The sequence below is a fragment of the Temnothorax longispinosus genome, chromosome 10 (assembly GCF_030848805.1).
Source record: "Temnothorax longispinosus isolate EJ_2023e chromosome 10, Tlon_JGU_v1, whole genome shotgun sequence".
Classification (NCBI taxonomy): Eukaryota; Metazoa; Arthropoda; class Insecta; order Hymenoptera; family Formicidae; genus Temnothorax; species Temnothorax longispinosus.
This window is the reverse complement of record NC_092367.1, coordinates 14,389,560-14,406,070: the sequence shown is the minus strand read 5'-3', so window position 1 is coordinate 14,406,070 and position 16,511 is coordinate 14,389,560. Positions and strand designations below refer to the sequence as shown.

The following is a 16,511-nucleotide window of genomic DNA, read 5'->3' as shown; positions in this document are numbered from 1 at the left end:
TAATGCACTCTGGGTAACTTAAAGTTCTAATGTCCCTTTTTATCCTGCGGGACCACGGCGTAAAAGGATACTATCGCGAAGGTATACACGCGCCGGAAAATAACTGACGGTCAAAAAGAAAACGTAACGACGACGGAACTTGTGACGGCAGGAGAAGTAATTAAGAACCGTGAATCGCAAAACAACGCGGAACTCGCCTGATAGATACTTTTTCATTTTAATTTAAATTATCTCACGTTAGTAGAAAAGTTAAGAGAGAAAAATTGAAATGACAATGTAAATTTTGCACGATCAATATCTACTTCTTAATTACCAAAACTCGTGACGTTTGTGCTTTATTTAAATGCCGTGCATATGGTACGTGGAATACCGTAGATAGTGCTGTAATGTCAATAATAATAATGATTTCTGCATCGGGATAGACGCTACATGTAGGCAGTAATCCAAGATTAACCTTTACGCAATCAAGGCTTTCAGCATATCGCGCTGAAATACATGCACACGGTCTATTTTGAACATAATACTGCATGCTTTTGGTAAGGTGAAGATTAATGGCACTTCCTACTGGCGTGTACTGTATTAAAAACTCGACAGACGCTTCTAGCGTTATGAGAAAAAATATCGCTCTTAAATTTCATTGAAAGATTGATCGTTGCGAAAGAGAAGCTTGAAATGAGTTTTGTACTGTAAGTTAATCAATGAACTTCATACTTTTCGATATTTAGCAGCTCACATTTGTTGTGAACGTTGTCTTTGCCCTCAATGATTTATTTTAATTAAGATGGTGAATATACATATAATTCTTCCTCGCGAAATTTTCGAATGGTAATCGCAAACATTTTTTCGCGCAACTCGATCAACGGCGATCGAGTTAAGGATGATACATCAAGATATGTATATAGTCACAAAGGGGCTCGATACATTCCTATAAGAGATATGATTACGTGCTTCGTACGAGACAAGCGAATATCTGCAGAATCCGCAAAGATCTTATCGAAACAAGCTTGAAAATTGAGATCGAATCACGAGCTTAATAAAATTGAAGTGATCGCGGGGTTCAACGAATCTGGACTTAACAAAAATCTATAAACACCGATATTTTCAAGAGTGGCAATCGATCATATCGAATTATTTCAATCATTATTTGTTCTTTTCCAATACTGCTTTGTATCTCAAATGCGATAACCAATCTATAAAATTAGGGAAGCCATAAAAGTATTTTTTGACCAAATATTTTTACGTACGGTATTATAAGTAATTAAGTTTGTTTAAAATTATTTGAGCTACATAAAGATACGGTCCAAGTTTTTATATAAATATTTACATTTGTGGTAATTACTATTCCATTTTTGAGTCTCTATCTTTCTCTCTCTTTCTTTCACTTTCTCTGACATATTTTAACTTTTGATATAACTCTGTAAAAATTATTCTCAATATTTTCCGATTTTACGATTGTATCAAACTCTCTGTTTTTCAATAAGTATTTTTATTTAAACTCAAAAACGTAGTAAATATGCACAGAAAATGAATGGGAACACACACATGCGCGCTGCGGAATTAAACAAAATCAGTTGGGAATCTGCTTCAAAGAACCATATATGCTTTTCCAATTGTATGATGATCAACGTGGTCAAAGCCAGACACGCGCAAAATTTAACACACGGAAATTATATAAATTGATGTATCAAACTGAGACTCTGGGATAATGGGCCATTGCGGATTACGAGCATTTTCGCAGCAAAAACTACGAAGTTACGACCGGCTCGTGAAAAGTTAAGGCGTACTTTACACTGGGAAAGAAAGCGTCTTCAATTCTATCTCGTAGAAAGCTCGATGTATCCAAGCAATATTCAAGAGAGATATCCGTCGCATTGAGAGAGAGAGAGAGAGAGAGAGAGAGAGAGAGAGAGAGAGAGAGAGAGAGAGAGAGAGAGAGAGAGAGAGGGAGAAAGGGAAAAAGAGAGATGAAGAGATAAAGAGAGAGAAAAAGTGAAAAAGACGAGATTGCAGATAGACTTGGAATGGGAAGGTAGACGTGGAAAAAGAGGATAAAAGTCGGCTTTAGAACCGCGGTTTTCGCGCGGAAAGGCAAAGCACTTGCCTTTGACTTGAAAAGGAGTTTTTTAATTGACCCATTGTTGCTGGTCTTAAAGCAAAGGTTTCCTGTCGGCGATTGTAAGCAGTTCCGGAAGCATTGTGGATATGCACCAGGTGACACACGAAGAGACAACAGCTGTTTCACTTTTATTGTGGGATTAAGAAATACTCGTTAATGGAACTATAACGTCAAGGCGATCCTGTGCGAAGTATATTGTGAATTGTTCTTTATCACAAAATATTTTTAAGTCAAACTGTCGCAGATATCTAACAAGTAACAATATAAAAAACAATTTTGCAAATAATTAAAATTCTTACTTGCTTGTATAATTAGTTCGTGAAATCTCTAACATTTAAAACACCGTAGTGATGTTCTGTCGTATCGAATATATATATTTTTTATTTATTTGTATGATAGAAACAGGATTGTAAAATATAATTGGCAGTTATTATTCGACCAATTGGGCTAATCTGCGCGCGCTTGTAAATGAAAACGCACGAAGTCACACGCGATAAATTCGTTCGCGTGAAATTCGCACGGGCCCACAGCGCCTTCAGGCTGAATTAAATGATCGAATCGCGCCCGGGCGCGATTTAATTTGATTTCCCAATCAGCGGCTTTATTATCAGCGGGCGACGAACGGGCGAGGGCGATGACAGTGCGAGGCAGAATTTTCGATCGAAGTTTCACGCGGGCGGATATGCATGCGTGTCCGCTGCGCGATTCGTATCGATTCAATTAATTATATTATTGGCAGACGTGCCGATCGCGATGCGATATTTTTGTTACACTCTATGTCGATAAACCTCATTGATAGTCACAAGTGATAGTCACAGGTTGATTGCTCTTTTGTTGTTTTTCCTGTTCTCTTGTCTACGTAGTGAACTAAAAACTTTTTATTTTATATTCTTGATGTACTTAATTATGCAACATTTTATATTTTTCTGTGTTTAATGCAATAAAATAATTTTCTATTATTGGCACAATTATTATCGCCTGACTTTAAATTATTTAAAAAATATTGCGGTATGTACGATGAGCTACTACGCTATTTGAAATAGAAATAACTGTTTAGACGACAATCTACGCGAAAGTTGCGCTGCAATTATTGAAATTCGTTGCATTGAACGCGGGTTATTGAACGTCTGTACACGCGCGCGATATAACCGCGCTATGCAATCGCATTTGCTCAAGTCTGTGGCAAGTACAATGAACCAAACTGCGGGACGTAGATGCGACAATAAACATAGCTGCCTCGGCTTCCGTGAGCTCGATGAGAGACAACTCTAACGTACGGTCTATATCTTATCATCGAATGCACAACTCGACTATCAACTTCCTGCGTTCGATATTACACGTATGGCGCGACGTGTTTCGGACTTACATATATGACGAGTGGCTTTGTTCGTCGAAGGGAGAATATCGATTACCAACAGAAAGATTCTCATACGTACGCGGAACTGGCAGATCGCACGACTGCGAGAATTGAATTTTGCAATTTTACTGCCAGCCACGAAGGCTCGATAATCCGCAAGAATGACGTGTATTGCATGTTAACGCTAATGAACTTGGCGCGCACAAAAGGAAATAAAACTTTATTTCTTTATTTACAGCTTGTTTTCACAACAAGTTAAAAGTTATTAAAATTCATAACAACGACGATAAAAAGCGATATCGAAATATGAAAAAGTATTTGGGTAACATTTATGCACATAAACGCGCGAGGAGAGATTAATTACATATTGAAATATTAATTATTCAAAGCCTATTCATAACGCTGCCGAGCTTTTATGAATGGTATATACTGCGGAGATTTGCTCGAGACTGGTTTAGCGAATAGAACGGTGCTTATCGCATTTGTACCAAATGCAAATAAGCCTTCCACTTCGATTTTCGTCGTCGTGACAATCGGCGAGAACGTGTCGCCGATGCAATGGCAGTGCAATGGGCTATTATACCGGTAACGACCGACCCGAAGATCCTGGCCCCCAGGATTCCCGGGTATTTTGCAGCAATTGGCTCTACTTGGCGTCACGACAAGTTCGCATTTAGCATCGGGTGCACCGATCGACACCGAGTGCGCACTGGTGTTACTTCCTCTCGGAAATTCCACGTTGCAAGCGCGTCGGGAACGTCGGGAACGCGACTCTTTCTCGGGGCTCGGATCCGCCGCGCGCGCGACGAATCGCGGGATAACAGGTGGCACGAATAAAGGCGTGAGGACGTACGCCACGAAGGTAAATATAAACGCGCTTGCGGTATTTAACGGCCACTCGCAACTGCAGAGGGAAAAACGAGCAACGCGTCTCGAATGCATCTCGGATCATATACGAGCCGTCGAATGGCGCAGTGGGTTGTATTTTTTTTATTTTGGAAAACAAAGTAAAGCGCACGGTATAAAATTTAATTTTATTCTATTCTTTGAAAAAAAATATAACATTTTAGATATTATGCCAATACAATTAGACGCGTAATATTTGTGCTTGCAAAATTATGCAGTATAATCATCAGCAGGAACATTGCAACCTTAACCGGCTGCAGTTTATTTATAAATTGCGCTCTTGAGGCCGCGTACACGGGCGAAATATTTTCGTCTTATCTCGACATCCTAAATATATTCCGCAAAATCTGAAGATACCGCGTGCCCTCCGTACGGGATTCCTCCAAGCTATTTTCGCCGATCGGCTCGTTTGACGCGCGCTCACCGCTATCGATTGAATGGATATTCAATCATCAGTCTGTTAAAATTACTAATTTGCAAAGAGAATCGATTAGTCATACAGAGTAGTGAACGCGATATAGCGATGGTTGCGCGCATTGTACATCGCGTGAAATCGGAGCCGACTATTCTCGACGTGAAAATCAACTTTTCAAAAATTTTATAAAAGGAAAGATGTTCCGAAACCCAATTTATTATAGATATATATACTTTGCTCAATATAGAATATAAATTTCAGAAGGAAGAAAATTATAATAAAAAGATTTGGTGTAATTATAAAATAATATAATAACAAAATTGTACATTAAATCAATATCTTGATAATATAAACGATGATTGAGTTATATCACTTATTCTAGCGAAAGCAATCAAAGAGAATTTAAAATGTTGTTTGAATTTGTGAATTACTGTTCAAAATTTTGAGAAAATAATACAGCAAGGTATATTGAGTTAGCGAGACACATTTTACGCTTCCGCGTTTTTTACATTTCGAGGATTGCCATTCCAGCAAAAGGTATATAATTGTTTGTTACGCACGTTTTCCCCCTTCTGTCACTCACAGGTGGATATCCCTGTGGGCTTGTTTTCGGGGTACTTCGTTGGGGAAAAAACATGAATTAATAGGCTTCGGATGTGGACCGAATATTCATTTGGATAAACTCCCGCTTAAGTGGATATACAAACAAAATTCTGGTTTCATTTATTGCGCGTGCAGCACGCATCGCTTGCTTTGTGTTAGCTAGTCGTTTGACCGTATAATACGCGTCTCTGCTTGATTATGTGCGACCGATACCGCACTCGATACCCGTAATCGCATTAGATTCAATTTATTCTCATTGACCGTATCAGTATCCCGAAATCGATTGCCGATAAATCATTTCTTTAATACCCCCGTGTATAATCCAATAAATGATCAATTATTTTTATTAACTTATCGATAACTAAAGCGTGATTTTTTGAACCGTTAATTATATCGTCTCTATATATTATTTTTTGTAAAAAAAAGTTGTTTGCCAATCTTTTCCGTGCCGGAATGTCCGACGTGTATTTTTTGCTGGTTCAAGTTTTTTCAATCTCTTGCCAAACAATTTATTCAATTTTCCTTTAATATAGCTCCATGTGGAGAGCATTTTAGCGGGAAAAGAATTTCGCCAGGAAGGATATTTCGCTCGCGAAGTACGTGCATGTAAACGTTCATAACAACTAAGAGAGGTCGAGTACTCCGATAAATTCCAACGTCGTCGTCGTCGTCATGCAATGTGGCAGTCCTCATGCCTGCACTCAGTATCCGGTTCACGGACGTAGGTCGGATGAATCAGCAGGGAAAAGCGCTGCTGCTTTATTTTTGTTTGCGAAAGAGAGGCCCGCCACTGACAGTTACGACGACGACGACGACGCGGCGTAAAGAGCAACGCTCGTGGCAGTGGGTCGCCTGCATTTGTGTCAAGATCAACTAACTTTGTTCGCCTTGTGTGACAGCAGCTCCGTCACCGCGACGGCGTGGACCGAAACGTTAATGCAGCTAGTGTGTCTCATATGCGTCGGTTTAAAAATACCCGATGCCCCGCGCTGCTCGCGGCATCCCCGTTTCTTTCCTCCCGAATAAATTTCGTGAATCAAAGCCAAACGTTTCGGGCCCGGCGAGCTAATCCCGACAAACGGAACCGTATTAAATAATTCACTTTTGTTTTAATATCGTTAGCGTTGCGTAGTAGCTGGCTTTTGTTATTTGGAAAGTATTTCGGATAAATTTTAAAAGTATACAAATTAATAGCCGTAATTTTTCATCGTTTGCAGCGCTGGTAAAATACGATGAAAAATTACAAATCATATCAGTTGCATAAAACTGGCGTACAATATACAACGCTAATTTGTCAGAGGCAAAGGATTGTAATGGCGATGTAAATATTTATAACTGAAATCGCAATTAATAAAGATTAAATTACTACACGGAAAGAACGGTTTTGCTGAAGTATCTAAAAATTCAACTATAGATACAGATCTGAAAATAATTTTGTTGCACTATCAAAATAAACATATAGAATACTCAAATTGATGATTGCAAAAATGTTAAAATTGTTTACAGCATTGTCGTCATACCTCAGCGACCTACTATAATTATTTTGATGGTGCAACAAAATTATTTTCAGATCTGTATCTAGCTAAATTTTTAGATACTTCAGCAAAACCATTCTTTCCGTGATATAAATCTGCCGATCAATTTAAGCCGCGGTGGATTAACGCTCTGTCTTATACGGCGAACGAAACGCCCGATCTAATCAGAAATATCTCTGTCCCCCTTACGATATAAAATAGAATGTCGCACACGTGTCGTACGGTTTCAACATTTTCACTCGCCCCCTCGAGAAAAGTTTTCATTATAAGGCTGTAAAAATGCATGAGGCCATTTATAATGCTCAAGGGCGTTTTCATATCTCTGAAAATAAAGCCGATACGAGAGATTTATTTCGTTTCCCTTACAATCTTCTTAAACACTGTATAGGAAACGCATCGGCATTTCACGTCACGTGAGATTAGCCATTTCGAGCGATAAGATTGGCCATTCGATACGCGTTTTCGACACGCTTTTTATAAGACTCTTTTTTATTCCGCGTTTCACCGCGCCCGAACTAGTTTCATTAAGAAGACCATCTTTTACCGGGACAACCTGCGTGTGAAAGCAGAAAAGGAGGAAGAAAAACGCACGTCAAGCCGCGCGAGGTACAATGGAGAATGTATAACTGGCAGTGTCATTGTCTCGAGCAATGATTAACGTGTCTCGGCTACATTGTCCACTCGGATATATGCCGTCGAATAAAATGACAACGCTATTCAACGTGCATCGACAAAGGGAAATGTTTATCCATTGAGAAAAAAAAATACGCGTAAGCCTTTCTCGCGATAAAAGTGAAAAAATATATAATGATTCGCCACTGGAAATCATAGCCAGTGGCTTTATTTTTCGCAACAGTGTCACGAGTTCGGTCGAAAACGCTATCATGTGCGAGTGAATGCTCGCGTTAATTGGTTTCTTGCGTGACGATGGCAGGTGTCATGCCATATATAACGTCATTTGTGTGATTACACCTGAGGATAAACAGCTCCTCGATCTTATTACGGACGAAATTCGCGACATAGTGATTCTCTCTCTAAAGACATTACTGAAATATAACGTACGTACCTATTTTCATGTGGGTAGGCTACCTCTCTATGCATTACGAGCAATCGCCGCGAATTTATTAACGTTATGACTCTAACGCGTCACACATTCCGCTTCCCCGCGAATCAGAGATAACATATAATTCACGAAACAAAATGCATTAACTGAAATTACATCGCGAATATTTACACTGTCGAATACAACGGCCTGCCTTTGATAAATTAGTCCGTCATATTATTTCGAAAATTCTCCAACGCTGTACCGCGCGTTATTACATATATATTATCTTCTTTTTAATATTATTCAATAACTGGTTTGATATTGTATGAAAATTTTCGCACAATGTGTGTGTGTGTGTGCACCGATGGTGCTCGGCGTGCAAAGCTTTACTGCTCGGTAACTGCGTTCCATATTCACTACGGAATTCGAGACTATCGATACCTTAGGCTTTCATTAGGGATATAGATCAAGAGGCGGCATGCGAGAGCGTTAGAATTACCGATGTTTACGTATTGACTTGGTAACAACGGTAGATTCGTCGTTCAAATCGATAGCACGTTTCCATCGTGAATATATCGAAGAGCGCTCTAAAATCCAGTAAAATGTTAATGCGACGTAAAAGGAAATTTACCCTAATATTACATCGTAATCTCGTTCTTGTCGAAAATATTCCCGAGCACTTCTGCATCCTCGAGCGTTCCGGGACAGAAGTGCGAGCTTATATATTTACGGTGATCTCAGGCGCGTGTCGCAAAATGTATTTCAACTTCTCAGACTTGCGGAAATTTTTAGAACGCTTTTTCAACCTCTCGAAAACCGCCCTTAAGTCTTAGCGCGATCTCGAAGAGATCTGAGAGCTTCGAGAATATTTTGAACACTATAAGGCTTTTCTCAAGAGTCTCGAGCGTTCACAGTCGAAAGACTACGCGAACATAATGCCGTAGAAGACTTCGATTTTCTCAGCTTGTACTAGAGACTTTACTTAGAGAAACAGAAAAAGAAAAGTAATTAAAACTTGAAAATTAAAAAAAAAATCGCACGTCTCAAGCTCAATACACGCGCTTTGATCGTCCATCGCCGTGACCGGAAATCAATCAGAAATGTGAAAGAGTAGAAATCGAGCTTTCTTTTTCAATCCCAGTTGCGTAGCGTCGGAAGGAAAAGTTTTATAAAGTGATACGGTGACGAAAAGGCAATCAGCTCGACGATAAAAGCCTCTAATACGCTTCGAAAGGCCTCGACAGAGAGAGCGTTCAGCTTCATCGAATTATGCGCATGATGTTCTTTAGTGTCGATTGCGCAGTCGTTGAGTGGTGTGCCTTCAGATTCCGTGGCCTGAATGCATAAAATTTATTTCGACTCGATGGAGAGTGCATTTACGATTTACGATATACTGATGCGGAGACGCGCGGAATTTCAGCGCGCACAATGGTGTCTCTACAGTAGTGTATTTACAAAAATAATACATTTCGCTTTGATTGCGATGAAATATTCATTTTGTTTTGCAGCTTTACCGTGCTCACGACGATCACGGCTGATAAAGTAAATACAAATCTAACATGTCGATATGAAAAATATTTAAAGTACACGGTAATCTGCAATACCGTGTCTCGGCTGTGTCAATAATTCATTACGTTTAGTGTCATTCGATATCGCAAATCGGATTTAGGTTTTCATTTTTCGTTGAAGGTAAGAGGTAACGCTGCAACTGGAATTGCGTCAATTATTTTCTAACTCGGCTGCAGCTCATTCCGTAAGCAAATTTTGTTGCTTGTCATTCGTTCGCGTAGCGCGCACTCAAGTTGCACGCGTAAATTGTAACGAGGGAAAAAAAGAAAGAGCGATCAAGAAAATCGTCTTTTTAGATACTCGTCTAAGACGTCTTTTAATCGTTAGTATTATCTGGGATTAATCTGGGCGAGACCAGGCAGTCAGGCCGGAGTAATTCATTAAGGAGAAACGGGGGATCGAGTCGTCTCACCGAAGGAGATGAGGCCGCTGTTCAGCATAGACAACTTAATCTGACTGGGAATAGAGGCGAGACTCTGTCCGGGATGTAGCTGACGCTTTCTGGGCGGTTTCTCCGGTGCTCGGGGCGCGCTTCTGCTTCTATGGTGATGATGATGCTTCCTGTGCGAGTGGGAATGCGAGTGGGAACCGGCGGCGGTCGAGGCCGCGCCCGTACGATCGGAACCGACGCTGCTCAAACCAAGAACACCGCCGCCGGTCGACTGCGTTCGTAGCGATGACATGCTCTGCAAAATCAAAGGAGAGAGAGACAAAATTAATAAAGATACAAATAGGATATGTTTCATAAAATGTTAAAAATAACGTTATTTCTACGAGTTGCATAAACTACGCGCAGGAGAAAATAATTTGTTTTTGATAAATCGTTTTTATCGTATTTATTTATTTTATGTCAGATCATGGTTTCGAGCTTTTGAAACGTTCAAGTACCGTCTTTAGCGATATGACAATATTACTTTCTTAAGAGAAAAAGAAAGAGAGAGAGAAAGGGAGGGAAGGAAAGAGGAACTATTGATTTCTAGTTCTTATAATTGAGTAGATAACTTTAAGACAGCACAGAATTTAAAAACATTTTGAAATTAAAGGTGGCTCTATTTTGAACACAAAATAAGAAAAATAATATTAGTAGTAATTTTTTTCATATTTCATGAGTAAATTCTGACAATTCTACCAAAAAAATACTAATTCTTATTGTCAAGATGCATTCTACCATTACAAACTTTTTTATAATATAATAAAATAAAACATTTTAATGATTTTATGGAATTTAATAGATAATTTATTATGCATATATTTTTTTCTCCTCCTTTTACAGAGGGTATCACACGTTGGAAAAGATGTCGAATATTAATCCTCCTTCAATATTTGCATTCGAACGGCTTGTATACCCAAGAGCCCAACGTTAAGCGCCAGTCGACGCTGTTTGTGTCATACATGCTCACTATCCCCCGAAGGATTATCATCGTCCTCCCTGCGATCCATCGCGCCTCAGAACAAACTGAGCGTAATGCACGACGCTCGTTGTTGCATCAACCGCGCCGTTACGTCGACCTGAGAAAGCGATTCTCGTATTTCTCGAGGAAACATATTTCCGGAAGATGGCATGTCGGTGACAGGACTTATTAAAGACGCTCTCAAAGATATAATTTACACGTCTTCCGGGTGCCTAGGCCGATGAACGGGCTTGTTATTCGTAATCATTTTCCAGAAGATTTCCGTCTTTTCTCCGGTGCAATTGCGGGTTTCCGCTAAATTTCACAGGCAACCAGCAGCGAGGATCTAAAACAAGCAACGTCTCGCCTACCGATCGACTATGACTATCGTTGCACGCGACGTGGCAGAGAATAGAGACGGCCGGTTGGTTGGGCCAGCTGGCAACGTGACGCAGAGGATCGCGTCGTGTTTTCCTACGTTTCCTCGACGCCTATATTTATCGGGACGACGTAATAAGTTAATAACCCCTTACACGTGCCCTCGGTATCGTTCCTAATGACCAAAAGCGGCGTTAAGTGCCGATGCCGTTTAGTTTCGATCTGATCAAGTTCGGAAACTGTTAACTAAATAACGATAAATCGTAAGGGAATATATATACAATATTTTCTCGCTAACGTATAAAGCATTTGAAAACACTTGAGAATTGTAATTTCAGGCAAAATTTTAAAAGGTTCTCTACAATTATTATTTTCTGTGATTAAAAGCGACGTCAATGAGTTTAAGTGTCTGCTTAGTTTACCTAGTCTGCTTAGTAGACCTAACGACGAAGTTGCGCGAAGTCGGACTAAAACTGAACAGTGGAAAGTCACAACAGGCAATATTATGCTTTTAATATGAAAACTTCGAAATTACTTGGAAATTGTTGCGTAAGCATTTGGCACATTTAACTCAGGTGTATTCAATTGTTTCTTATAAGTAAAACTTCGACGTTTTTTCTGAAACTGTTTGCAGTCATATTCAATTTATATTATGACACTTGTGACAAGTTTGCTCTCAAAAAGCACGTTCATATTCTAACCGCGGAATCTATAGACAAAGATTTTATTTCATCGCCTTCTTCCCTCATCGCATTTTCATTCAGTTTTCAAGCCTCGTCTACGTCTCTCTACTTTCCATTAGCAACGACGTACTTTTAATCGCATTTGCATGCGGAAAAATCCGAGAAATAATGCCATTAGAAGCACCGTAAGTTACTCTACTGACATAACTTTTTGGATTGAGCGTTAATAGAGCTTCGATTAATAAATTTAAGTCGTATAGAGATACTTTTTTAACTTTGCATCGAATGCACCAAATTTATTTCTTTTACGAACATATCGTAATGTCTATATTGTATAGACTTTTATTTTACATTTTTAACATAAAAAATAAGCCTAAAAGCTCGATACAAGTAAAAATTTCTCTAGAGAAGCTCCCCAAAAATTAATTCTTATTATTTCGAGTTTGCGAAACAATCTCCGGTACGTGAAATTTTTGGAAAAACTATTTCGCGAATTCTCGCGTGCAATTAGTACAACACGCGGAAACTATTTCTCTCTCTCTCTCTCTCTCTCTCTCTCTCTCTCTCTCTCTCTCTCTCTCTCTCTCTCTCTCTCTCTCTCTCTCTCGAGCGTTAAGTTTCTCTTATTCATTTTCTATTAGCGTAGAATAACTCGAATTACTCGGACTCGGAGCACACGCGCAGCTTCTAAGGGGACAATTTGCGGAGACGAAGTTTCTTGCGAAGCCTGCGCAATAAATCTTTCATGCAAATCGCTCAAAGTATTTTAATCTTTCAAAGAGTGAGAACGTCAGCGGGACCGTCTCGCCGACGTACGTACAATTTCCGTACTCTCTTATCAATTAGATCAATAATATAAATAAAAAAAATGCAGTTTGTAGAACTTATATATGTTTCAAAAGTCCATATCTCATAAAGATAGCGGTATCCTTCAGGTATAACTTTCGCGGAAGTATTATTTATTACACTTGGCACCAGTCCCTGTCGCCCAGTCTCCCGATCACAAGAAACTGAAGAAGTTGGGAACCAAGTTGGGAACAATACGGTTTCTTATAGAAATATTTAAATAAGCGCGAACTGGGGCAGAGATTTTTTTCGCGTCACGAGATGAATGGCGCTGCTGATTTCGTATACGCGGCGAGTTTTAATTATCTATGTAGATGGATACCAATCTCCGCGTGTACCATTCCCTCGGCGTGCGATTATCAAATTACGTTGACGGTACTTGCTTAATCCGTCATTGTCGCGTCCACTTCGAGCCCCGATAATGGATCTTCGTCCTAATGCAGTGTGCATATTTCAACGCTATATCACGTCCGTATATCGCGAATTCCCTTTCGCAGTTCTCTTTCTACCGAATTAAACGCAATAAAATGCACTGCAGAGGAGCGTATCGACAGCGCCTAATTGCAGCACAATTAAACAACGGCTGCTTAATCGGCCGGAACTGAACTCCAACGTACAATAACGCTTTTTGCCGAATACGATTCGCGCGAAATATAATTTGTAAGAATAAAAGTTTTACATTTGCGCGAAATTTCTGGTATTATCCGATCTGGTATTAATTTTGCAATCCGGAAATGTTCGATAAATTGTGTTAAAAAGAAAACTATTTTATTTTTGTTACGTACAAATATATTGATCAAAATCACCATGCGTAACTTATAGCTGCAATTAATGGTTACGGTGTATTGCAATGGAACGTCCGACTGATTTGCTTAATCGACCAAAATTAGAAAGCTATTTCTCTATATCCCGAATTTCGAACGCCATATAGCTGAATTAATTAATAATTAAGCAGACGGAATTGCTTGTGCGTGGAGCTCGATCGAGCGGAAAAAGCTGACAATATGTTCAATCGAGTTATAATCAGAAATTGACTACGCATTAACTGTAATTATTAATAACGTTAACTTAATTACTGATTTTTGCTCCGTAATTCACCATCGCGGGTGCGCGAAGAATCTCGCATATCGAAACTCATGTTCGCGTTAATACGAGCCCGAGATAGAGTGGACGTACTCAATCGCATTTGCTCCGCATTTACGGGTGGCAGGCCATAAATTCAGGCCCAAAAGTACCTAGCACCTAGTACGAGCCGTCATCTCGGCAAAGAAAAGCGATCAAGAAAGAAGAAAAGAAAAAGGGCATAAGAGAAAAAGGGAGAAAAGCCGTCGTCTTTCCCTTTTATATCCCCCTCGCTGATATATATTGTTCTTGCCGCTACCGCTCTCCTCTTTAAAAACCTCCAACTTTATTTTATCGCCTGACGGTTGGTCGGGGAGACGGCGGTGCAAAAATAATCGCAAAACACTGTCGGGGACGCTTCTCCCCCGCAACGACAGCCGCACGAATCGCCATCGACTTTCGCAACTGCGCTGTCGGAGTTACGCAACTCCGTTTGAAGATTGGTTTCTTATCCGTATCCGCGCATTGTGTCTCGTAATTTACCGTTATCGTTACGGTATGCGTTAATTGTATGCGCGCGTTAATTAAATTTAATTCGACGATCTTGTGATTTAATTTCTCGGGCCAATGAATTATTCATACTGCGTCATCGCGTGTATTACTTCATTCCGGAAAAAACTTCGTGAAAATATGGGATGGCATGGCATAATTAATTTTTCATATACTTTAACTTTTTAATGACTATACCGTGCTGATGGGATTTCACAAAATATACATGTTATACATTAATTCTAATTTCAACTTTGAGGAAGATTTTTATTTTATCTGAAAAAATACAATTTTTAATCCGAATATAAAATGCGCGTGTAAAAAATTCCGATAAATCTGCCGGTTTTCCGAGCTCATTTTTGCGGGCACATTCCGCGAGTCCCTCTCTCGTTCGAAGCGGCGCTTCTTTTGTAAATCCAAATGAAACTTCGTGGTTTTGCTTGGCGCTCGGAATTATAATTGCTCCTATTTGCGTTTCACTTCTGTTTACATTCGCGGACGTGCCCGGGCAAAACTTTCGTGGCTACCATGCTTGTTTATCGCTCCCGAGAAAAAGAGCGTCCTCTCGATTAACTCTCGTCATAATTTTGCAGCTGCCATAATTTACGGCTTATTATGAAAGCATCAAGCGTGAGCGTATCGGCGTTTTCGGCGAGTTCTACTTCCTTGATGTTGTTTTCGCGCAAACTGATGAGAAGCGAGATACGATAGTTGCCTTTACGCTACTTAGATCCTACGGGAATAGATTCTTCAGATTCTGGATAAAATACAGCTTATCTCTTTAACTTTAAGATAGCAAAATACGAATATTTTTTTTACATTTATGATAGTTTTTTTGTGTAATCAGAAGTATAAAATTATTTGCGTCTATATTTGCTATAAAATATTTGCTATATTTATTAGTCTTTCTCTCTTATTATTTCTTTATTCTGGCAATCGTGTAATGTTTTCTATTTTGTTTCTACATTAGATATTATGAAAACATAATTCTTTGTTTACGGGAAAATCTAAAAATATACACCTGACTAAATTAGAATCCCGAGGATGGAAATTTTATGCGGGGGCACGAGTATGAGAGGAGGCATTTTAAAAATATATTACGGTAAACAGGGCGATACGTTCGAAATAATTTCGTGCTTCCGTTGAAAATTCGTAGGTAATGGAAAGAACTTCATATATAGCTTCGTGAGGAAAGTTCTTCAAGGTTCCGCGTGGGCATCTGCGTTCGTGGCGGATATTTTTAAATGTTTTGTAAGCAGTCAACGAGAGACAGCCCTTGCCTCTTCCGAAGGTCGGTTATTGACCATATGTCGGCCTCTGAATTCTTGTACCGAGGTTGTTATCGTTATTCCGTCGGCGCAAACCTGTTAGAACGCGGCGGCGCCAATGTTATCAGTTCCATTCCACAAAGCGAAACCGTAACGATCGCGGCAATTTAGCTTAGCACTTTCGTAACGATTCACTTTGTTATTTTTGCAGGCGAGCTATGTTCTGAAATATCGCTGAAAAATACCGTGTAAGAATTCTTAGAAAAACTCGAGTAAGATGGTTGATTTGTAAAATTTCAATCGGATATTACATGGCTATACGTTCGTTAGCGTTCAAAATTTAATTTTGTTGAAAGAATAGACGTGTCTGTGTATGAAGACTTTAACGTGATAATAATTGAACGTGCGAACAAAGTTATCTTAAAATGATTTCGATAATCGCACACTTCTGAGAGCGAAAAATTCTTAAAATACACTTCTCGGTTTGAGTTTCCTCGTGATGTCCCGATATCACTGTACTGCAGTGTGATTCCAAAATCAATATGGAGTGCAGCAAACAAAACCCAGATGTTTGGCTCCTCGTCAAGTCGACGCACGGAGATGGAAATCATTTATTTGTTCTCATTTTGCGCCATAATCGAAGAGTCAAGGCGAAATACCATTTCTATCGATCACGCGCGCATACATAAAATTGATTTCGACATTTTTTAACAAGTTCACTTCAGCGTAAAGAAGAAAAACGAAATATGTTCCCCGCGAGGTTTATATATAGCTCGGCTCAGTAAAAA

General features: G+C 39.5%; 1 protein-coding gene across 1 annotated transcript in view; it reads right to left on the bottom strand.

The window, feature by feature from the left end:
* The window catches only part of Ptp36e (protein tyrosine phosphatase 36E), a 67,213-nt gene that overhangs the window by 42,611 nt on the left and 8,091 nt on the right, over nucleotides 1-16,511 (bottom strand). Inside the window, exon 2 of the mRNA XM_071789674.1 lies at nucleotides 9,959-10,232. Within this exon, the coding sequence (XP_071645775.1) occupies nucleotides 9,959-10,232 (274 nt within the window). The remainder of the gene's footprint in view (nucleotides 1-9,958; nucleotides 10,233-16,511) is intronic.